The sequence below is a fragment of the Panicum virgatum genome, chromosome 5K (assembly GCF_016808335.1).
Source record: "Panicum virgatum strain AP13 chromosome 5K, P.virgatum_v5, whole genome shotgun sequence".
Taxonomy (NCBI): domain Eukaryota; kingdom Viridiplantae; phylum Streptophyta; class Magnoliopsida; order Poales; family Poaceae; genus Panicum; species Panicum virgatum.
This window is the reverse complement of record NC_053140.1, coordinates 48,880,011-48,902,917: the sequence shown is the minus strand read 5'-3', so window position 1 is coordinate 48,902,917 and position 22,907 is coordinate 48,880,011. Positions and strand designations below refer to the sequence as shown.

The 22,907-nt window shown below is 47.8% G+C and overlaps 3 protein-coding genes across 6 annotated transcripts; 2 read left to right on the top strand and 1 right to left on the bottom strand.

Annotated features, from left to right (window-relative positions):
• The first annotated feature begins 3,477 nt into the window (after positions 1-3,477).
• Positions 3,478-4,979, top strand: LOC120708086. Its single transcript, XM_039993196.1, has 5 exons — positions 3,478-3,597; positions 3,672-3,944; positions 4,186-4,319; positions 4,483-4,566; positions 4,646-4,979. Exons 1-5 carry the CDS (start codon positions 3,595-3,597, stop codon positions 4,668-4,670), a joined length of 519 nt encoding a protein of 172 aa, XP_039849130.1. The 5' UTR covers positions 3,478-3,594; the 3' UTR covers positions 4,671-4,979.
• Positions 4,980-6,405: 1,426 nt separating this feature from the next.
• On the bottom strand, positions 6,406-9,785 carry LOC120708084 (basic leucine zipper 6-like). 4 transcript variants are annotated; one of them, XM_039993195.1, is made up of 5 exons: positions 8,941-9,785; positions 8,747-8,837; positions 7,084-7,210; positions 6,651-6,881; positions 6,406-6,541 (listed from the first exon to the last, which is right to left on the bottom strand). In XM_039993195.1, exons 1-4 carry the CDS (start codon positions 9,390-9,392, stop codon positions 6,739-6,741), a joined length of 813 nt encoding a protein of 270 aa, XP_039849129.1. In that variant the 5' UTR covers positions 9,393-9,785; the 3' UTR covers positions 6,406-6,541; positions 6,651-6,738. The 4 variants fall into 4 exon arrangements, with proteins under 4 accessions (XP_039849129.1, XP_039849128.1, XP_039849127.1 ...); XM_039993194.1 differs by having other exon boundaries at positions 6,408-6,558; positions 6,625-6,881; positions 8,941-9,784; XM_039993193.1 differs by having other exon boundaries at positions 6,408-6,561; positions 6,631-6,881; positions 8,941-9,784.
• A 5,409-nt stretch (positions 9,786-15,194) lies between these two features.
• LOC120708083 lies at positions 15,195-18,049 on the top strand. The gene is made up of 3 exons (XM_039993191.1): positions 15,195-16,882; positions 16,966-17,060; positions 17,662-18,049. The coding sequence occupies exons 1-3, from the start codon at positions 15,301-15,303 to the stop codon at positions 17,749-17,751; spliced, it is 1,767 nt and encodes a 588-aa protein (XP_039849125.1). The 5' UTR covers positions 15,195-15,300; the 3' UTR covers positions 17,752-18,049.
• The last annotated feature ends 4,858 nt before the right edge of the window (positions 18,050-22,907 follow it).

The window sequence follows — 22,907 nt, the reverse complement described above, 5'->3', positions numbered from 1 at the left end:
CTCGACCAGTTAATATTACTAATAGCATTATGCCGAGTGGCACAGAACAAAAAAATATATACTGCAAGAGTTTTAGAAAATAATTTCTGTAATCTAAAGTTGCATGTGTACCCAGGTGACTTCTTGGACTCTAAGCAAGGTGTATGGGGCAAGCTGAGTGAACAAGTTACTTTGAATTTGTCTAAAAGTGTTGTCTCGCTTGTTTTATCAGATGGTGAGTACCTTATAACACTTTTTTTTGTAGTTAAAATAGAGTAAAGTATAATGCTGTGGATTCCTGAACCTGTCAAGGTGTTACTTAGGTCATGATGTTTAGAACAGCATAATTAGGTCACTAAACTAGTGGTCAAGAACTCAAGGTCCCAAAGCTTGCCTTGTGGAACCTGGTTGCTGATGTACCTGTTTGGTCTCGCCCAATGAAAGTTTTGGCAGGATTTGGCTCATCTATTCGACTAAAATTTTGGTCCTCATGTGATGTTTATTTATATAATAAGCCAATAAAACAATCATACCTTGATCTCATAGCCATAATCAGATTGTTTTAACGCTTCCACCAGAAGTATAATATGCAGCCATGGCAGATGTGACTCGTGCACATCCACTGGAAGCATCAAACTGTTGGCTGTGATTCTAAAAAGATAATACTGCAGTTAGGCTTACGAGCAGAATCATGAATCTGATGCAGTTGGCTGTAATTCTAAAAAGATAATATAATGATGCAGTTACGCTTACAAGCAGAACCATGTATCTGATGTAATCAGTTGGCCAATCCAATAGAAGGTGTCAGTAACCTTGCCTCGCTTACATCTACTTTTTCTTTACCATCTGTATAGCTAGCCTGATTAATTCATTTCCTCCAATCTATAGAGATATGCAAGGTGTTGATTATGAAGTTCACCATCAAAGTTATCTATTCTCTAACCTGTCTACACTGGCGAGCCCGAACGACCATGCTATATGCTGGGCTCTTTGTTGCATGCTTTGTTTGTGCCTTTGGTGAACTGCCTGAACGAGTTTAGTTGCCTAATTATTATATTCTAAACATTGTGGATCGAAGTGACAAACTTTGACAAGTTTAGGCCCCACAACGTATTTCACTCTAAATATATGTTTAAACATTGCTTGCTATGAATGATTTATGTTTTGTTGTTCAGGACACAATGTGCTATTTGCATCCTCTGGCATAGCTATAGAGTGCGATGTGAATGTTTCAAGGTTTCTAACTTCAGCAAGTTTGGTTAGAGCTTTAAACAATGAAGAAAAAGGACTTGCTAATGTGAAGGTTGGCCCTACTAATCACCATGAATGTTGCTTTTTTAATTTAAGATATTATTGATCATCCCAGCTGTTTCCTTGCTGTTTCTTTATAGATTGAAGTGCGTCATAAAGGGAGGGTTATCACAGGCTTTCTTGAAGAACATAATTTAGATTATGACATTGCAGTTGTCAAAATCATGTCCTGCCTTGATGCTCAAAATGTACTTCTCCATAGCTCACCATCCATTCTGCTCAATTCTAAGGTAGTCTCTGTTGGGCATGACAGCTCTGGCAAGATAATGGCCACAAATGGGAAGCTTACTTGCGACCCAAGTGGATGTAGTTATGGTGAATCTCTTATGTTCTCAACTTGTAAATTATCTAAGGTACGGCTTGGCTATAGTTTGAGTATTTCATTCTTGTTCTATGAGACAAATAAAACTTTTGACCGCTATGACTTTAAATTATTTACTGTAGTACCTGCTAAAAATTTGTGCTAGACTTTTGGTGACAGGGATAAAGTTCCAAATCGCTTTGTGTTCCATTGAAGTCCTTAGCCTTTTTTTTTGTCTTATCGGTCCCAGGTTTGGGAAGGTGGGCCACTTTTTTATTTTTCTGGGAGCTTTGTTGGCATGAACCTTTTTTCATCTATGGAAGGATCTTTTTTCATGCCCAGTAATATAATTATCGAATGACTGGAGAATCTTCGGACATCTCAGAAAAGGAATGCATTTCTGTCATGGGTTAAATATTTGAACATGGTGAGGTATGTCTTCAAATGTAAACTTGTTTGTCTATTTTTCTCCTTACTCATCTACTCTCAGCTATCCCTTTGCCCATTGCTGCATGAGATTCGGTGGATTGGTCAAACAATGTATGAGGCTCAGTGGATTTACAATATTCTGAAGTGTTAATCTTTTTTCCTTTTCTTTGCTTTTTCGTGATTTGTAGTTTTAGTTTTTAATGCTTATCTTGAATCAGAATTTGGTCTCCTGCACCAGCTCCAGCTGTGCTATTGGCATGTGTCAGTTTATAATGATATTAACCTTATTGACATGCCTAATAAGGAAATTTTTCATTGACTACTCTAGGAGGGACTGTGGTGCTATTGACTTAAGATATCGTTTAACATTTGTTCAATAGTGTTTTGTTCTGAAATATTTATGTCCCTACAACATCAAGCGTCTGTTTCATTCCTTTCCTACAAGTCTACTCATGGTTGTGTTGCATATTAATGTGTCCTTTTTATTCTGTTTACTTTTCTGTTAGTTACTCACATTTATGTTCTTCCATAGGGTTGGAGGACTTGCAAATGATATCCCTGAAGGTGAGTACGTGGTCACTCTGTGATCACTAATGATGTTTTATTATACAACTTTATTTGTAAGGTCCTCAAGAGGTGCAAAACTTTACATTTGTACTTCTGTAGTGATTATTGTTTTATTTGGAGTTTTGACTCCAACCAGTTAACATTATTTCGTAGTAGCATTGTGTCCATGTGTAGTGATGTTTACACATCCAAATAGGGCTAAGCTGCATGCTTTGTAATAAATTACTAGTTTGCACATGTGTAGAAAAAACCAACCACAAGATATTCATGGTTGCGTATAGCACACCAAAACAATCACTGGCTCTTTTAAAAGTTTAGGCATGTTCATGATCATGTTCATTGATTCCCTTCTGATGTGGGATTGCAGAAGTTGCTATACCATTCAAAGTCCTACATGCTGAAATTATGTCTGGAATTTTATGTGAACTTACTATATTTGTATTAGCATATACAAGTGATAAACACTTCATCTTGTTGCACCAGCATATAGAGATGCTCTCACTGACCAGGAATATGAGGTTCATAAAAGGTTGGGTTATCCCAGGCCGTCAAAGAGTGAGTCTTTTCGTTTACATTGCCCCTTTTTTCTCCTATGCCATACCACTGACAACTTACCATGCATCTTCAACCAGGGGACATGATCTTGGTAAATTCTTTCGAAGAGCCTTTTGGTGATGTATATGATAATGATGTTTGTCGAGGTGTCTGGAAGCTACTAAAGAAAAGAGTTTCTGAAGGAATATCTGGAAATGTTGTCTCCCTTGCTTCTTTCAATGGTGATTTTACAATAGTGTTTTCTTAAACATTTCATACCTTGTATGGTCATCACTACCTAATGATCAAAATTACTGTGTCCAGGAAATAAGAGATTTTTTGCATGCACATGATTTTTTATTTACTGTGATGACAAACGTCTTGATAGCAATGTTTCTACTATTCTGACTTCTGCAAGCTTGGTTAGAAATTATGATCCTTTCGATGGTGAAAATAAGGTTATCGACAGCTTGATGGTTGGTGCTCCTAATTATTTTGTGATTGTTGATTCTTACAAGGTTCTGATTGATTCTCACTGAATCATTTGCAGATTCAAGTGCAACCTTCGAAAGGGCCATTACTAGAGGGGTCGCTAATACATTATAATCTAGATTATAATGTGGCTCTAGTCAGTGTCAAGAATTATAATGCCTGCCCTCTTGCAATTTGTAAACGCAATTTGATATATGAGTCTTCTAAGGTGGTGTCTGTAGGGTGTTGCTTTGGAACGGGCAAATTAATGGCTTCAGGTGGGAAACTGGTTGCCTGGTCGGGCTCGCTTGATTGCAAATTGCTTCTCTACTCCACATGTAAAATCACCAAGGTAATAGCTGCTGTTATTTCCCCCTACCTTTATATGACTGCGCATAGTTTTTGTGGCATTGTGGCTTCCTTCCCCCCTCTGCGCCTTGGCAACGCATAGGCACAGTAAAACCATGTGGCATCATGTAGTGACCCACCCCCCTCACAACGGCTAGGCACACTGTAATTTCAATTCAAAACAGAAAATGAGGCTGACTTCTATTTGGCATTACGAATGAGAACTCTCAATGTAACCCTCTTAGGCTGGGATTGGAGGGCCTCTTGTTGATTTTGATGGGAATTTCATTGGCATGAACTTCTATGACCCGAAATTAGGCACCCCAGCTGTGTCTTGTAATGATATTGTTGATATCCTGGAATGTTTCAAGGAAAAATGGTATGTCTACCTTTCCTTTTTGGTATTTATTAAGTGCTTGTCAGTGACGTATGGTTTCAATTTGCACTGAAGCTGTCAGGTCCGTACTTTCTAAGAATCTTGTAGAAGAAGGCTCAGTCGAGCGTAATTGTCTATTGAATCAGTTCTTTTGTGTGTTAAATAGGACTGGTGGAGTTGATAGTTTGTCTAATCCAAATGGTGTGGGTGGAGGAGGTGTTCAAGGAGATTGCTGTGTTCGTCTGAACTGGTACGCTGATTATCTTCACTGATAATTGCATTTTTTTTTTTTGGCATGAACTTGTGTAATACGTGCAAACTAATGACAGGTGGCCAGTACCTCGGCCATATTGACGTGAGCCAGATGAACCTGAGAAGTCTTATTTGGATGAATATGAACGCAGGGTCCTAGACAGCGGCTGCAAGTTCGTGTACGTTGGTGGATACATACTCATTCTGAAGTAGTCGTTTTTTGAGCTGACTTGTCTGAGATGCTTTCTATATAACTTTTGAACGGATATTGCTTTTGTATTGTTCCTTGTAAATTAGTCGTGTACCGAATTGTGCTTGAAGCAATCTGAAGTTATTTTCATTTGGATATGTAATGTAGTGGAACTGCCCAACTTAAACTGGCTTAGTGCCCCAATCGATATTCTTGGCGAATTCGAGCTAGTGCACTTAAAACAGTTCAAGTCCGGTAGTCCGTCCAGCACTCAGAGGAGTACCCGAACATCCATCCCAGCTAAAGATTGAATTTGGGAGGGACCATGTGGGTGGATTTCAATCAACTTCTATAAATTTAATGCACAACCTACATAGTGATATAATTAAATTAGGGGTAATGCACCTAGGCTTGCCTGGATCCTGAAAAAGTTAGGTTTCTTGCATTGGAGCTTGGTCTGAACAACGGCTCCTACGGCATCTTGGAGCTCTCGTTTCTACATGAATGCAATGCAGCAATGAGAGATGCAATGCGGTGTAAAAAATGTAATTATGGGGTATGCCCCTGTATTCCTTGGCATACCCAAGATTTGAAAGAAACTACTAATAAATATACACAAATTTAGAGCATATTCAAGAGTCTTTCTAAATTACACTATCTAAATTATCATTTGGAGAGCTTTCTGCATAAAAATTGTTTTTAAATTTTCTATATTTTGTGTACATTCTAGAAAGCCATTTTTGTTATCTATCTTTGGCTAGTGAGAAATGCAGAATGAACGATGGCTACGTTTGGATAATCAATTAGAGAAGTTGTTGGGGGATATTTTCTATTAAAATCTCTATTTCTAGCAATGAGGAAAAAATACTGTCAAAATATGGCTCATAGATCCAATACAATAAAGCCCACGAACAAAGCCCATCTCGTGATCCCGTCGCTATTGATTACCGCTCGCATCCTACTCTGCAAGTCGCGTCCAATCGGCGGTCAACACTCGGCAGGACGGTCTGACCACCCGTGTCCTATCCTGTTGGCGGTCAGCGCTCGCGCGGGATGGCGGCTCCCCACTCGGGCGCTCCCCCACTCCGGCGAACGAGGACCGGTGACCTGATGGCCTCGCATCCTCGCCCCTATTGGCCATCGCTCGCATCCTCTCCTCCTAGCTCAAGTTGCAAAGGACGAAAGGTGCCAGCCACCGGCCCACCATGGCACCGGCGGCCAAGGTGCTGAGCAGCGCACCTTCTACGATCCTCCGACCGGTGGCCCTCCTCGGACCACTATTTTATAATATTATTTAATTATTCATGTTTAGAGTTTATACTTTGATTACTATTATGAATTTGTTATGACCATTAATAATTTATCGTTCATTGTCTTGCGTATTTGCTTTGAATTTTTTTTATATATGGTATACCCAGTCGCAAAGTCTTGGGTTCGGTGGGCACAGTAAACCTTCTTTTTTTTATGGCGCTGCGCGACAAAGCCCACAACTATGAGTACTGTTTTACAGGTTTGCCTATAACCTGCTAAAACTGCCAGCCTGAAGGCACACAGTCCAACTTCAGTTATTGGACAAAGGAAATTCAATTACGTTGAACCTGCCAATATTAAGGGAGATCTGGCCAAACAAGAAACATGGACCATAAAGAAAATCAAGAGCTATCCAGATTGCCAGAGATCGATGTAATGCTTCAAAAATGATTTACATGAAAGTTCAGTTTTCCTGACGACTCTACCACAATTTGCACAGTAAACCAATCCAACTCAAAGTACAAAGAATTAATGCACATGTCAATGGAGGAGGAGAAGAAGAAGAAGAAGAAGAAGAAGAAGAAGAAGAAGAAGAAGAAGAAGAAGAAGAAGAAGAAGAAGAAGAAGAAGAAGAAGAAGAAAACATCCACAGAATCTGAAAAAAAAATGATGCAGTGTTCCCTCCAAGTTAATGATAAGCAGACTGCACAGCGGACAGGCATGGATGAGCTAGCTCATGAGCTCTTTCTCTGCGCGCACCGGGGGTGGCGGCCCGTGGTCAGAAGCTGCAGCGCCGGCTGACATCTTGAGGTTCTGCTGCTCGTAGACCTGCCGCAGCCTCTCGATCTCCTTCCTCAACGCCTCTTGATGAGCTGAAAAAAAAGGAAGAAAAAAAGTTTATTCAGTTATGAGTGATGTCCGTTGAAGCATGATGAGATGTAACCCCCAAGAAGCCCGACTCTCAGTGGCATGCATTATTAGTTCTCTCTCTCCATGAATTATGAACCATCTCATCTGCGCTGCAGTACTAGTTAAAATTATGATCACCTGCCCCGAGTAAAGCATGGTACTCACCATCCTTGAAGATCTTGTCCTGAGCAAGCGCCGCGATCCGCTGCTTGAGGTGGCTGTTCCCGACGGTCAGGATCGTCCGCTGCTGATCCAGAAACGCCACCCGCGGCGAGAGCACGGACACCTCGTTCTGCAAAGCAATTCAACCGTCGATTTTACAAACCAGTACTGGCAGGGCAAACAAGCAAGCAAGCAACGCCGAGAAAGCTCAGGCCCGCATCGCAGCTGGTGATCGAGTTGGTAGATGCCGATGGACTGTTCTGAATTTCCCCCTCGAGGGAACAGTACATTTTCCAGATTCCGTATACGTACATGTGCAACTTAAGCCGTGTAATAGCCAAATCTTAATCCAGTGGTTTGGAACACGGCGATGCCATGCCAACGGAAACCGGACAGCCGCGGAACCTTTGATCTGTACCTAGCTTGCGCGCCATGTGCAGCGGTGAATAAATAAAGAACACTTGGACCCCCATTGCTCCTGCTATTTTGCGTGAGACCCTCGGTAACCAACCAGCCAGCCACCAGATCCCGCGCGCGCGAGGAGGAGGAGGAGGCGCCAAGGCTCGTGTCCTACCACCAGCTCGACGATCGATCCGTGTGTCAGCATGCTGCGTGCGGATCGATCCAGCTAGAGCACTCGCTCACGCGCACGGCAGGGACCACCACGGCCATGCGCGAAGGCATGTGCACTTGGATCATGGCGCGCTACGTGGGGTTGGTAGTACCCGGCGGGATGGAGAGGAGAGGGGTAAAGACACCGGCGTGCGCGCACGGCCACGGGAGGAGCGAGGGGAGAGCCGGCCTGCGCCCCGCGGCCTGGTTGCTTGCTTCCATCCATGATCGATCTACCCGGGTGGGTGCACGCCGAGGCCGGCCGGCGCGGCCTCCGCGCGCACATGGGCTCATCACTTGCGGGCGCTGTTGCTATTGCTGGCCAGCCTGTGCGCGCTGCATGCCGATCTATCTATCCATCCATGATCCATCCGTCTACCTTGCCTGCTAGCTGTGTGCATGTGCGGATGTGACAAGCTAACCCCCCCCCCCCCCCCCCCCCAGCTTAATGTGCCCGTGAATTACGATACCGTGACAATTGGCGCCGCCGCGCCGGTGCATCAAAGAGTGCATCTCAGCATCTGCATTTTTTTCGAGTTAGAAACTAAGGTAGCTTTTTATGTAAGAAAAAATGTTCCTGATCATCATGCATGCAAAACTCATGATGCATCTAGTCTGTATGGATCGAGTGTGTGTTTAACGGAGCTCTGCCGGATCGCATCGTGCATGCGCATGTAATTCCTCGCGCGATCCTGTATGCTGCTGCGGCCACTACTACTACTTTAGTTTCCACGCCTGCACTGCAAGCTTTGTGCGCTGCTCTGTTTGCACCGAGTCAGGAAAGAATGTTGGCCAAGGTCTATAGGGATCGGTGAAGCGCGTGTCAGTTTTACTATCAACACGATTTCGATAGGTCCATTCTGAGTAACTGGGTGGTGATCGATCAGTAGCTCAGTTCGCATATGGCAGCTTTTTGACTAGTGCATTTCCATATGAGATTACCTTGACATCGTCTAGTCCCAATTGTTGGAATTGCAGGCCTGGTTTGTTTATATTACGTTGGTTCAAGGATTGGCACAAGTTGAATATATATCGATGCGATGATTCTGCATACCTGCAGGGTCGTCACGCTGCGCTCGAGCTCGGAGATGTACTGCAGCTTCCGCACCCGCGACCTCTGAGCCGACTGCCGATTGGCCAGGATCCTAGCAGCAGCATTAATTGGACAAGCATTTCAGGCTACACATCAAGCTAGCCGTGGTTGCTTGCAGAAGACGCGTCTGCATGCATGGGCTCGATCGGGCTCACCTCTTCACCCTCTTGGGGTCCCGGATCAGCTCCGTGGAGGCGGCGGGCTGCCCCGTCGCCGGCGCCTGCGCGTCCGCGGCCTCGTTCCGCTCGTCGTCGCAGCCATTGGTGGCGCCGCCCGCGGGGGCGCCGCCGCCGCCGCGCTTGTCGCCGTCGCTGTCGCTGCTGCCGCCGTTCTCGGAGCCCGGCGCGGACGACGACCCGCCGCCGACCTCGTCGGGGAACATGGACATGAGCTGGTCGTCGTCGAGGCGGTCGAACTCGCCGGCCGCGCCGTCCGCGGGCGCCACCTCGACGAAGGCCACCGAGTCGCTGAGCGACCTGCGGTGCGCGCCCCGCCGCGACGCCGCGAACTCGGCGAAGTCGTCGGCCCACGCCACCGCGGCCCCGTGGTGGCCCCCCTCCGGCCAGTGGTGCACCGCGGCCGGGATCCTGGGCGGCAGCTGCGCCATGCGCGCGCGCGCGACTAGCTGGCTGGCTGTCTGGCAATGCGCACGCCGGCCGGCAGCGAGTGACCCAGCTCTTGTGTTGTGTTAACTCAGCCTCCGCCGCCGCCAGTGCGCGCTCGCTCTTGCGATGGGCGCCGGCGCGCCCGGAGTTTCTGTTTTATAGTGGTGCAGCTGCATCAGTGGCTAGCTAGACTGCACCCCCACCACCGTCCTGGCACCCCGGGTAGCTTGTGCCGGGGTGAGGGGAGGGGATGGGAATTGGAGGGTCACATGGGACGAGACTTTTGGAACATGAGGACAGCCTGCGCCAGCTAGCTCCGGCTCCGTCTCCTCTCTAGCGAGCGGGGTGGGGATCCAGCGGAGTGGAGCGTGCTGCTACGCGTAGCCCCCGGGGAAGGCGTTGGTGGTGGACGGCGGTTTCAAGTGGCAGCGAAAGCTGAAAAGGGGCAGGCGCCGAGGCGAGGCAGTATGTAGGTGGGCAGGGAATCCCCCGTCCACGTGCCGCTGTCCGCCCGCCGCCGCACCCGGATCCGTGCGCCCGCCCGCGGCATCGGCGGCCGGGCGTGGCGAGAGCGAGCCGAGAGGGGCGCTAGGAATGGACCTGCTAGCTCGCCGTCGTTGTCTCCCGGAAATGGCGGCGTCTCGCTTGCTGCCGCCAACGGCCGCGGTGCACGGCACGGGTAGTACCTGAGAGGCTGAGACCGAGCGACTGTTGACCGGGTGATTAGGGAGAGTGATTTGATCACACGGCGTTGGTGATCACATGCCGAGACCTGGGCTTGGTTTTCATTCTGGGCGTCACGGGAACGCAGGGCCCGCCCTGGACCACCACCACCATGGGCGAGTGATGACCTGCTTGGTGTGTTTGGTGGCGGTGGCTGGCGAGCAGGCCGCCGCGCCGGGCCCGTTCTTCATCCGGAGGTGAACCGATCGAAGCGGCGGACATGGAGGCACGGAGCACAAGTGCCCGGGCCGGTAGAAGAAGAGGTTGCCGAGCACGGGAGCGGCGCGCGTGGCGCGCTCGCGTCGCGTCTTCTAGTCCGTGCCGCGGCATGCGGCGGCGCGGCTGGGCCGTGTCAGAGATGGACGGGATAAACAAAGGACCGTCTCGTGGCGGTTTTGCCTTGCGCCCCCCGAAAAACCACTGCGCGCGCGTATCGTTTCGTCAGACAGCGGCATGTTCGCGAATTCCCCGCTGCCTGCTCTGCTTTCCTCGGGAATCTTCTCTTGTGCGCATCAAACCGAAGGTCTTTTCTGTACGGGCGCTGACAGTAATTTCTAGCTTTGGCTGTGTTCAGATCCACCAAAACCCCCCCAAAATCCAAACTTTCCATCACATCTCCATCACATTGAAATATTAAATATAGCAAATGACCCATGCATGGAGTACTAAATGTAGGTAAATAAAAAAAACTAATTGCATAGTTTTGATGTACGTTGCGAGATGAATCTTTTGAGTCTAGTTAGGTCATGGTAGGACAATATTTACTACAAACAAACGAAAAGTGCTACAGTGTACTACAGTGTCCGATGTGGCTTTTCTCCCCCTTTCCCAGGGATCTAAACACAGCCTTTGGCACAGGACTTGCAGAAAAATGCGAAAAAAAATGATGAGTGGATGTGGTCACGCACTAGCGAGGACCGCTGTACCATTTCCTTATATATGCCGACGAAGGCCCAGATGCTGCCCTAAAGAAAAGGCCCATGGTCCCTTCATGCAACTCTTTCAGCCTAATGGGCAGTAGCATTTGGGCCTGATTCGAAAACCTAGACAGGCCACGGTTGCAGCCCAGGCGCCCCATGGCACCTGGGTCGACAAATCACAAGCGGACCACCTTTGCTTTCTTTTTTTTCTCTCGTGCCCGCACGTGCTTTTTTATCGCCTCTGGGCTCTAGGCAAACACTCCGTTGGGCAGCCAGCTACAGTTCCAACTCAATAGTATTTTTTTCTCACACCACTCTAGCCATCAGCTCCAGCTCCAGCTCCAGCCAGTCCAACAGTATTTTTCTCTCACACCATTCCAGCTCTAGCCTGCCGAACACAGTGAAAGTAGGCAGAGAGCTATGGTACCTGATCATGTCTCGCTACCCCTGCAGACACACCTCAATCACATTCACGTACATAGTCAGACCTACAACTATACGACAACAACCAAGATCATGACCCTACATCGGTACATCGAGGCTCGCATAGTCTCATGTCGTAATCCCACTGTATTAGCACGCGCGAGAAGCAACAACGTTATTAATGGGAGCAAACCCCGGTTACAGACATGAGCTCGACTCCATGAATAGAAATCCGCATGCCGCTGCTTAGTCACTAGTCACTACCTCCAAAAGCCACCGGAAGAGTACTCCAAATTACTCCAACTTTTTTTGGAGAATTAAAATAATTTAAATTTAACGAAATTTATACAATTAATAAAGTGCTAACACTTATGGTATCAAATAAGTATTATTAGATTATTCATTAAATATACTTTCATAGTATACTATTTGGTGCTTTTAATCATTTTAATCTTTTTTATAATTTTATTCAAACATAAAAATAGTTTGACTCTCCATAAAAATTGGAATGACTTACAATTTAAAATGGAAGGAGTACTATCCAGTTTTGCACATAGTTATTTAGGAGGTACTTCATATGCTTCCTATAAAAGCAAGAATTTTTTATCAAAAAAAATATTATAGGCTGATTTGAATCATTAGATGATGAAGGAAATCGATATTTGTCGCCTATCTCACGGATAGAACCATGCATGTAGAATGCATCCACAATCGGTGGCGGACCCTGATAGAAAAGCAAGGAGGGCCAAATTGCAGATAATTGTCTACCAGGAGGCTATAAGAGCAGGCATATTGGGTCCAGTCAGCCGGTAAATACAATCCACCACGTCAGCTCAATCCGAATAGAAGCAAGAGACAGAATGAGCGGCTCGCGACTCGCTCGCTCGAAGCGGTAGACTCGAGACAAAATCGCTCGTTCCCAACCCGTCGTCAGCGATTCTTCTGGTGGCTCCTTCCCCTTTAAATCAGATTCACTCTGTTCGCTGTGCTGGTACTGGTGGCTGGTGTTGGAGTGGTGTGAGAAAAAAATACTGTTGGCTGGCTGGTGACTGGAGGCTGGTGCTGGAGCTATGTGAGAGAAAAATACTATTAGCTGGCTGGAGGAACCAAACAGCGAACAGAGTGATTATATCTATATGGCTATATTAAGTGCTTGCTCTTAAATGCGGTAGCTGGCTAAACCATTGGACGGGTTGTGTTTGAAAGCTTCATGTGATGTGGCTGTTGCATTTTGTCGGTAGCTGGCTAAACCATTAGCCATGCTCTAAGCTAGATAACTCACGGTGCTTCTTCGCTTGACTGGTCATCGGATCTTGAGAACTTTCGTCATGCAACGGGGTCGGAACCTAGTTTTGCCTCCACTGGGCTCTGTTTAGTTCCAAAAAAATTTCTACAGTACCCGTTACATCGAATTTTTCGACACATGCATGGAATATTAAATGTAGTTGGAAAAAAGTAATTAATTACACAGTCTAGATGATTACCAAGAGATGAATATTTTAAGCCTATTTAGTCCATAATTGGATATTGTTTGTTAAATAACAATAAAATGTGCTACAGTATCAGAACTCAAACTTTTTCACCAACTAAGAGCATCTCCAAGAGCTCTTTTATTTTGACTAAGTTGGCTAAAAAAAAGAAAAGGAGACAAAAAAAAATCCATCCAAGAGCTCTTGTATCTACCGCGTTTTTTATCCTCATTTTGTATCCATGGGGTGCCGCTGGGCAAAAATGCAAGAGCCCATCGGCTTTGTATACCCCGCCCTCCCGCCCCACACCCGTGACCCATTGGAGCGCCGCGCCGGAGACGCTCGACGCCGGCCAGTCGCGCAGGCCACCGTGAAGAGACGCTCGACGCCGGCCAGTCGCGCAGGCCACCGTGAAGAGAAGCGCGAGGATCTCGTCGGGCAGGTTCTACGCTTAGTCCCGCACGGGCGGGGCGAACAGGCAGGAGGAGGAGGAACTGTCGATGCCCCCCCCCCCCCCCGCGGCGACCTGCACAGGCACGGTCGTTGGCGGCTGCGCCGGCGGTGCCATCGGGGAGAGAAACCTGCTACGGCACGGCGGGGAGTTGGTGCTGGATTCGGAGAGGGAGGAGGGGGAGAGGCCCATGCTACGGCAGCCCGGGGCGGGCGGGGAAGACGGTGGCCATCCATGAGACGTGCCGCACGCGGGGGTAGGTGGTGGCGGATTTGCCGGTGATTGGAGCTCATCGGCGACGGAGCGAGAGGAGAGGAGGTGGGGAAGAAGATAAGAAAATGAGTATGACATGTAGAGTCCATTGGGAAAATTACATATAGAGAGTGTAGATTTAAAGAATCTGTTAGTTTACCCATGCTATTGGAGGTTTTCTATCTTTTTACAAAACTTGTAAAACTTTAAATTTAAATAAAATTATACAAGAGCTCTTGGAGATGCTCTAAACACACCCCTCTGTTCACAATGGAGAAAAATGACAAAATGTGACAACATGATGGAGCTAGGTGGCTAGCGGTCGAATTGGCAAGTGAGGTTATACCCGCTATTGAAAACATTAAGAGCGAGCACTATACTGGCTTCGACATAAAAATTAAGAAACTTTATGAGAGAGACAAATGAACCATATCTAATGTAAAGAGTTAACTAATATATAAGTGGGTTGAGACATATCTAATGGTAAAGAGTTAACTAATATATAAGTGGGTTGAGATAGACTGTAAAAATTCTTACAACCAGCAGTCCGATGTATTATTGACCTTACTTTTAATTGTTAGTGTTGTTATTACTGAATATTAAAAGAGACGTACTCCCCTAGAGTAGTCGGGTTGGAATTATAGTTGGTGAGAAAGTATAGACGGTACTTAGGTCGATCTTAGGGGAGTGTCATAGTGATAGCACTCCTCTTACATTCATGACATTCACCCTCCTCTCTTTTCATAATGGAGCTTCCATGTCTATATTCATCTGGCTGTGTCTGGTGCTGATTTACTGGGAGAGAAAAATACTGTTGCCAGCAGAACAGAGTGTCACAAAATTAATATACATGATATTTTTATGGCACTTCTACTGAGATTGGTCTCAGAGTTCGGATTAACTCAGCCGGGTCGCATGTGAAATGGGCCCATCTAATAGTGTAAAAATTGGAACACGGGCGGATAGTTATGCTAATGTCACATAATCTGCCTGGACTTAGAAGGGGTATCGTGTAATTTTATAATCATTTTTTTTATGAACAAGTGATCGGAGCAAGATAGAGAAAAAAAACTCTGTCGTGACAATTCAAAAGCTTTCATCAATCGTGTAGGATGAACGACTTGAAGGAGCAGTAAATTTTTGCTTGCCCCGCACCACTCCTACCTACTAGGCTACTAGTGCGCAGACTACTGATAGCGTGTGTGGAAAGCCAACTTCCCTCCCGTCTCGTCGCTTCCCGGGTTCGTGCTACGTCTTCAGCGTGTCAGAGGGAGCCTTTTTATTAACAGAGGTACGGATCGGTCATACCAACGCACGCCCACTGACATCCGGGCACCACCACCAGTGGCGCCCGCCTGTCAGACTGGAGAAAAGCCCCGAAATCCGTATCCCTCGGTACCCAACTCATTAGACGTACCCGCCTGTAGAATACCATGACACTGACAGATGGTCCGTGAACGGCGTTGGGGCCCACTTACAGTGGAACAGGAGATCAGGAGCCGGGAACAGAGTGGCGCCCCTTTCCCTTCCCACTCTCCCACCTCTTGTTCAAATCAATCTAGTCCTCCTGAGCCAGCGGTTCGCAGTCCGCAGCCTCCCCTTTGCGGAAAAAACCCTCTCCGGCGGCCCAAACCCCCGCTTCCCCACCCAAACCTAGCACCAAGAAGCCCCCATGCGGCTCCGCCGGAGCGCCGGCGACGGCGGCGGGGGCCCCGAACACGCGGCGGTGCTCAGCGCGGTGGGGCTCGGGCCCTTCGCGCGGCTCGCCCTCCCCGACCACCCACCCGAGGAGCTCGGGCTCGCCGCCACCTACGACGGCGCCTCGGGCCGCATTTTGGTCTCCGTCCTCGGCGCCGCCATCTCCGCTTCCCCCGCCGACCTCGCGTACGCCCTCGAGCTGCCGCCGGGCGCGGTTGGCCTCGCCGAGGGGTTGGATGGGGCCGTGTTCTCCGACGCCGAGGCAATCGCCGCCGTGAGTGGGTTCGTCCGCGATCGCGTGATTCTGGGAGGCGGAGGGTACGGGGGGCCGGCGTCGGGGGAGGTCGCCGCGGCGCTGCGGTTGGTGGAGGAAGGCAAGGCGTACGAGGTGGACTGGGGCAGGCTGGTGTGGGCTCTGGTGACGGGGGAGGTGGTGGCCGGGACGCCGCGGCGGTACGCGCCGTACCTCCTGCATCTCATGGAGCACCAAAGGCCGGAGCTTTTCGCCGAGCTTGACGGGAGGTTGCCTCTTCGGAGGAGACGGAGAGGCCAGGAATTACAGCAATGCCATTGGGATGATGTTGGGTTCCTTGCGTTGGATGAGGAGGAGGAAGATGCCTCCTTGGTTTATGGGGGAAGCCAGAACATTGGGGACTTGGAGGACATGCCGATCTTTGGTGTGGGCACGAACGTAGCATTTGTTGAGGGAGAAGAGATCCATGCGCAGAGCCAAGGGGTTGCTGATCTTGGACCACGGAATTTCTTCTATTCTGATGTCAAGCTTATGGGCCATAAGATGGAGTGTGACGACAGGAAAGGAGGTTGTAGCCGGAATTCTGCCAAGCAAGATGATTTGACCCCACAGCAGGTGATCTCTATGACCCAATATCAACCTAAATCAAAACTGCAACGCACTATTCAAATTGAAGATGAAAATGACATCAATGCCAATGCGTATGTTGGTCTGGACAACTCGTCTTATCTTCCCCAACCGCAAGAGGTGGGGGGCATCTGCAATTACCGAACACTTTCGCGATTCCAAGCCTGTATGCAGCAAATCCCAGGTTATGTAACTGTCATGAAGAGTGCATACATGGATGTGGAAAAGGCTTGCAGGGACACTCGAGATGAAGCAGAAAGCATTAAGAGAATGGTCATGGAAAAGAGCCACTTAATTGCAGCTACTATGAGTGATATTCAAGATGAGTTTAGAGTGAGGAGCGCTAGAATGCGCCAACTTGAAGCAGACATGGATCTGACGTACCGCAGTGTTCAACAACATGACAAGTTGCTGAAGAAGTCTTTGGCTGAATCTCAGGAGTATGCGAATAGGATAATGCGTGGGGAAGGTGCTGACTCTGGTGGGCAGAATGGTGCATGGGTGCAACGAATGCGTCGTTATCTTCGCCAGACGATTAGCATGATTGATCAAACATGTTCTTTGAAGTTTTCGGAGCTTCCGACAAAGATTACAGATGTGGAGACAAGCATGGTGAAGCTCAATCATGAAGTACAAAGACTAAATTATTCCAGATCAATTCCAGACCTTAACAATGGCAAGCCCCAACTATAAATTATTGGTATATGCACTTTAGGTAAATGCTAATGTTCATATCTCAACTGATGCATTCTATCACAGGCGTGGAAGACAATGGTGAGGGTGAAGCATCCCTGAGCAAGATGGAGGATAGATCTTGGGCAAGTGAAGGATGTCATGTCAGCAATACCACACAGGTGAGTTGAGGGTTGTGAACACGGCTGTTCAGGTGGTGAAATACTGAAATTAGGGGTTTACTCTTGAAGTTGATATGTTTATAATGATAATTGGCCCTTTGATGTGGGGTGCTAGTTTTTTGGAGATAATAACTCTTTCTGGTAGATTTCTTAGGCTTTGGCAAGAGCAGAAGTGCCTATCTTAATGAGATATTCATCGACAATGTGTGCCTCGCTACTTCTTTGCTTTTTTGTGTAGTCTGTTAATCCTGTTTACGGCCAGTAGAGCCTTTTTGGAAAACTGGAAATGTGGCCAAGTTAAGGCAGTGACAATGGATATACTGACAGTGCAACTAAATCTGAAAGCACCGTTGACCATTCATGGTTTAGGCAGTTCTTTATTTGTTTTGCTGGCGCGGCATGTATGTTCTGTAACTTGGATATTCACTATAAATTTACTTGGTCTAGTTTGGTTAATAAACAGACCCCAATGTTTCTGCATCCAATGTATGGATTTATTGTATTTTATTTTTGGCTACCTCACTACTATGAAGCTTCATCGTGAAATTTTCAATTTTTGACACTTTGGCGTAACATGATATCACATGGTATTGTGGTCCAGGCAGGAAAGCAGCTTGTTGAATTGGTAGCAAACCCTGATCAGAGAAATGACACCAGGGAGAGCGTGGATCTCAATGGAGTTCAGCGCTGAAGCATGCTATGCTGGTGCAACCTCACTGGGCACAAGCTAGGCAAAAAAAGTTATCTGCTTGCATTTTGGTTAAACGGTTGGTTGTGTGCAACCTAGTATCATGTGAAAGTGCTGATCAGATTGCACCAGTGTTTTGTCATGTGAACCTTAGATAGTGGTATAATTATACAAGGTTATCCCTAACTTATTAGTGTGTAAGAATGGTTTAACCAGTGGCAGGGGTGGTGCTGTGGTTTGGACATCAGCTGAAAGTTTACGTATCATGTATTAGTTCTGTTTAGTATTGAACTATTGACAAGCAATGTGTCCTGGCATTGCCATCAACATAGGTGCATCCTACTTGACCGTCTGAATGAAAAGCAGAAATGTTTCTATTTAAAGGTAGTAGATTGGTTTAGTTCAAGCATTCTTTGTGATGGGATTTGGTATTGGAGCTTGAAGTTGGCTCTGGTTCATATTTTTCTCTTGTTCGGGCTTTTCAGGCATATAAGTTGATTTGGGTTTGCCCTGAAATAGGGGAATCTGGGAAGGAGGGAGCAGTTAGGACTGATCATATGACTAGAAATGTTCCTAGATCATGTTGGTGATTGACGAATTCAGTTTGAGTGGCCATCGGCGAGACTGTGGCCGCGTGCGGGGGGAGGTGCGGCTGTTTGGAGGGGCCGCGGCTCGATGAGGTACTGTGGTGGCGCTGCACCTGGGAGGGCCTCCATGGCTGTGGCCCCGAAATGCTAGGCTGAGCGTGTGCAGTGGGCCCTCCCATGGCTGTGGCCCCGAAATGCTAGGCTGAGCTTGTGCAGTGGATGAGTTTCCTCGTAGAGGGCGTCATTTAGGATCCCCATCCCTGTTGCACGGGTTCTGGTGACGGTGGCGCCTTCGGCGTCATCACCTCCATGGAGGTGTCGTTTTCATAGACCCATCTTGGCCTGGGGCATTGCCGGTGTCGCCGTGGTCATGGATGGCTTGTGCTGGTGGCGTGGCAATGCAGCTGGTGCACGTGGTTGGCTCGAAGGGGGTTGCCAAGCCCTCGTGGCGGTGTCCAAAATTATGCCTGCAGCTACGGTTCTTCGCATGGGTGTTGATTCTGGCTGTTTGCAGAGGACCGCGGCGGCTGGCGTTGCTTAGCAATTGCCAATTTGTTGTGGTACTACGTCGGAGGATGGCGCTCGCAACAACGGCGCCGTGGGAAGACATGGTTTGCAGTGGACTGCGGCGGGTTGCTCTGCCTCGCTCGGTGATTCTGGTGCGGTACATCGTCGAAAGATGGCACGGACAACAGTTTAGTCTGCTGGCATGATGGAGGAGGTTGTATGCGCGGGTGGTGCAACGAGATGTTGTCGTCCGCCGGGTATGCCTCTTGTTTCTGATGGGAAACTTGGTAATGGGGCAACACAGTTCTTCATCTTGGCAGTGACTTTGTCGACGGATTTGCGACTCGGAGTGCTGAGGCGGGCGGGGCGAGTGCCGAGGCGGGCGGGGCGAGAGCCCAGCATGAGGCGAGGAGACGAGTGAGGAAGAGTCCAACGGCGGATGTGGCGATGCCCCCACTCGTTGTGTGTCGTGATGGTGACTGCGAGACAGCTTGTGTATGGTATGGATCTGATGGAGGCGTAGAACTAAAGCTCCAGGGTAGGCCATTGTTCTTTTAGATGTGGATTTTGGCCCGCTGTTTTGGGCCAAGCACCAGAACAGTCAAAACCTGGCTTCTGTTGTTTTATCCGTGGTGCCGAGCGCTGTTCGGGTCGCGCGTGACCCGAGCAGAGCCATCGCAGCAACCATCCCATCAGAATTTTATATTTTGGGCTTAAAACCAACTCAACAAGTGAGTTCATATATGTGATCCCGTCGAATTTATTGCCGAGACAATTTTTTGTTGCAAAACAGTTGAAGCAACAAAAAAAATGTTCCACAGCAAAAAAAAAAATGTTCCAACTTGTGTGATGGTTTGATTACCAATCATACATATGTATGACTTCTAACATGGAAAAAGGTAAATGGCGACCAGTCGCGCTCCTGGGCGAGCGCGCGACCGCCCAGCCCATCAGGCCGCGTGCAAAACCGGCCCATCTATCCCCCCTTCCCCCCACCGCATTCCGACTGGTCGCGCGACCCGCCTGCGACGCGCGCGCCGCCGCCGCCGCTGGCCCACCGCCGGGTTAGGGTCCGGGGTTGCTGGGGAGCTTCATCCCCGGCAGGCCTAAAAGGGGTCGGGGGCGGCGGCCGGCCCGGCGGAGGCGACGGGCGCTGGGCGGAGGCGGAGGTGGCCGAGAGGCCACCGGAGCGGGCGGTGGGAGACGGCCGGTGGGCGGCGGGAGCGGCGGGGGCGAGGAACGAGAGTGGTTAGCGTGCGGACGGTGGTGGGCGGCGGCGGAGGTGGCGGGGGCGAGGAATGAAAGCGCTTAGCGTGCGGTTGGTGGTGGGCGGCGGCGGAGGCGGCCGAGGCCGCCGGAGCCGGAGGTGGCGGGGGGCGTGGCACCGGAAGAAGAAATTGCGGAGGGGTAGGAGGGTCATGCGCTGTCGGGAAGAAATGCGGTGGAGCAGGGGGTCGCGCGCTGGCCTATTGCGCGATAGGTCGCGCGTTATCCCGGTCCTTCTAACATTTGCTGTCGCTGCCTACACTCACAAAGCAGAATGGTAGGGATCTGGTGGTGGGAGAAAGAAGACACTGCAACCATCAGCGTTCAGCTAAAGTTTATCCTACAACATGTTTCGTCTTCCACTCCGTGTCACACGTCATCATCAGTGATGTACTAATGGCCCTGTTTGCTTCCCTGCGCTAGGAAGTACATTACGGTATTAAATAAAACCAGTTTACAAAATCAACTCCAGAACCGCTGCGCTAAGAACCCTGAAGAATCTAATGAGGTCTTTTACCGCGCGATTAGAGGTTGGTTACTGTAGCATCACTGTAGCCAATTATCAATTAATTACCGTTATTAGATTCGTCGCGAAAAGTTATACTCATTTCTAAAAAGGTTTTGCAAATAGACTTCATTTAGCACTCCATGTATGCGAGATTCTTTTCTCAGTTTGTGTGCGCTAGGAAAACCAAACAAAGCAATTTTAACTGACCGGATGCTGAAGCCTGGCGCGTACTCCTGTTGGGGTCAGCACGCAAAAGTCAAGTGTTGGGCGCAATTTGTCCACTGTCCAGCTGCGGCGTTTGGGTCTGAATGGCATCCTCCCATAGTTCCACCTGAAGCTGGTGGGGGATCAGTATCATGACCCAAAGAGCAAAGAGCCAGGAAGAAGCACCAGAAGAGAGCAGGACTGTGTTTAGATCCGTAAAATAGTGGTAAAAAGAGTTATATCGGACACTGTAGCACATTGTAGCACTTTTTGTTTGTTTGTGGTAATTGTTGTTTTACCATAACCTAACTAGACTCAAAAGATTCGTCTCGTCGTGTACATCAAAACTATACAATTAGTTTTTTTATTTATCTATATTTAATACTCTATACATAAAATAAAAGATTTGACGTGATAGGTGAATAGTGAAGTTTGGAGAGAGAAATTTTGAAAGTGAACACAGCCCAGCTTGGAAAGCCAAATGTTTGCTGACTAAAGATGCCGGAGTTGCAGATGTTCAGAACACTCAGAAATCAGAACGGTGAGTAGTAGACTAGTTGTTGAAGCTTATCTGGGCCTCGTGTGGTCATGGGCTTGACCGCTTGAGCCCAGCGTAACGCGCTGTGAACTCGGTAACTGAACATCGATGAAGAATGAAACCAAAGCCTGAACTCTTCTCGATGTTCTTCCTCTCTCACGGGCTCCATCCGTGTTCTTCCTCCCCAGCCCTCCTAATTCTCTGCTTATCTACCAAGAACCCTTTTTAGCTAGCTAGTTCATACTCCCTCCGTTTTTATATGCATTTCACATTTTTTTTGTCCAAATTAAATTTGTCCAACTTTAAAAAAATTTATAGTAAAATATAACATCTATGACACCAAAGTTGTTTAATTAAATCCACTATGGAATATATTTTATTTTGATAGTGCATATATTTGGTAGTATTGATGTTATATTTTTATATAATTTAGTCAAAGTTAAATAAGTTTGATTTAGGGTAAACCTAATGTGATATGTAAAAAAAGTAATAAACCTAGATGGAGTAGCAATCAGATGGGCCCAACAACATGCACATGAGTCTGAATGGCGTGGGGCCCTCATCCCGGCAGCCGGCATTACTGCCCCCTGCTTGCCTTCCGTTGGCGCAGAGCATGTCCACGGGAGCAGCATGCAGCACGACACCATAGAAAACCAAAACGAACGACGCCACCCATCCATGTCATGGCCATGTTTGTTTGGTTGAAGGGTAGAAAAGTTTTGATGAGAGAGAAATGAAGTTTTGACCACTAATTAGTGGTATTAAATAAAGTCTAATTATAAAATTACCTCCACAACTGTGGTACTGTAGCAGTTGCTCTAACTAATGAGGTCTTTGACCGTACGATTAGAGGATGATTGAACGCGGTTACTGTAGTATCACTGTAGCCAATCATGATGAAACTTGGCTCATTAGATTCGTCTCGAAAAGTTACACTCATTTCTAAAAAGGTTTTGCAAATAAACTTCGTTTAATATTTCATGCATACATTCGTCTTTTTTGCAAAAGTTTTCGTAGTTTTATCCAAACACGGCCCATGAATCATATGATTCATCCCTCCTGGCAGCGAGCGAGCGAGGTTACGATCAGTGTGTTTAGATTTCTGGAAAACGGGTAGAAAAAGTCACATCGGACACTGTAGCACGCTGTAGCATTTTTCGTTTATTTATGGTAAATATTGTCATACCATGACCTAACTAGGCTCAAAAAATTCGTCTCGCGACGTACATCAAAACTATGCAATTAATTTTTTTATTTACCTACATTTAGTACTTAATACATAAATTATTTGTTATATTTAATATTTCGATGTGACGGAAAATTTGGAAAATTTAGATCTAAAACACACCCCAGCTCGGGTGGCGCTGTCGGAGACAGAACGGAAACCGGAGCAGAGCCATGGCGGCGGCCAGCCCGAGACCGCCGGCCTGCAAGGCGGCTTTGGTGACACGAACGGTTGCGTTCCGATGCGGCCCCGACCGACTCGTCGCAAGTTGATCCCGGTCGGCTGTCCGATCTCCGATGGATTCGCCTCGCCGCTTTTCGGGGG

What these genes read in the sequence shown, in the direction of transcription:
- LOC120708086 (XM_039993196.1), top strand. An exon ending in CCACATGTAAAATCACCAAG is followed by an intron (nt 3,945 to 4,185) that starts GTAATAGCTGCT and finishes TAACCCTCTTAG; the next exon opens with GCTGGGATTGGAGGGCCTCT. An exon ending in GAATGTTTCAAGGAAAAATG is followed by an intron (nt 4,320 to 4,482) that starts GTATGTCTACCT and finishes TGTGTTAAATAG; the next exon opens with GACTGGTGGAGTTGATAGTT.
- LOC120708084 (XM_039993195.1), bottom strand. Translation starts at nt 9,392, where the DNA reads ATGGCGCAGCTGCCGCCCAGGATCCCGGCCGCGGTGCACCACTGGCCG. An exon ending in GCAGCGTGACGACCCTGCAG is followed by an intron (nt 7,211 to 8,746) that starts GTATGCAGAATC and finishes ATTGCTTTGCAG; the next exon opens with AACGAGGTGTCCGTGCTCTC. An exon ending in GGACAAGATCTTCAAGGATG is followed by an intron (nt 6,882 to 7,083) that starts GTGAGTACCATG and finishes CTTTTTTTTCAG; the next exon opens with CTCATCAAGAGGCGTTGAGG.
- LOC120708083 (XM_039993191.1), top strand. Translation starts at nt 15,301, where the DNA reads ATGCGGCTCCGCCGGAGCGCCGGCGACGGCGGCGGGGGCCCCGAACAC. An exon ending in AATTCCAGACCTTAACAATG is followed by an intron (nt 16,883 to 16,965) that starts GCAAGCCCCAAC and finishes ATTCTATCACAG; the next exon opens with GCGTGGAAGACAATGGTGAG. An exon ending in ATGTCAGCAATACCACACAG is followed by an intron (nt 17,061 to 17,661) that starts GTGAGTTGAGGG and finishes ATTGTGGTCCAG; the next exon opens with GCAGGAAAGCAGCTTGTTGA.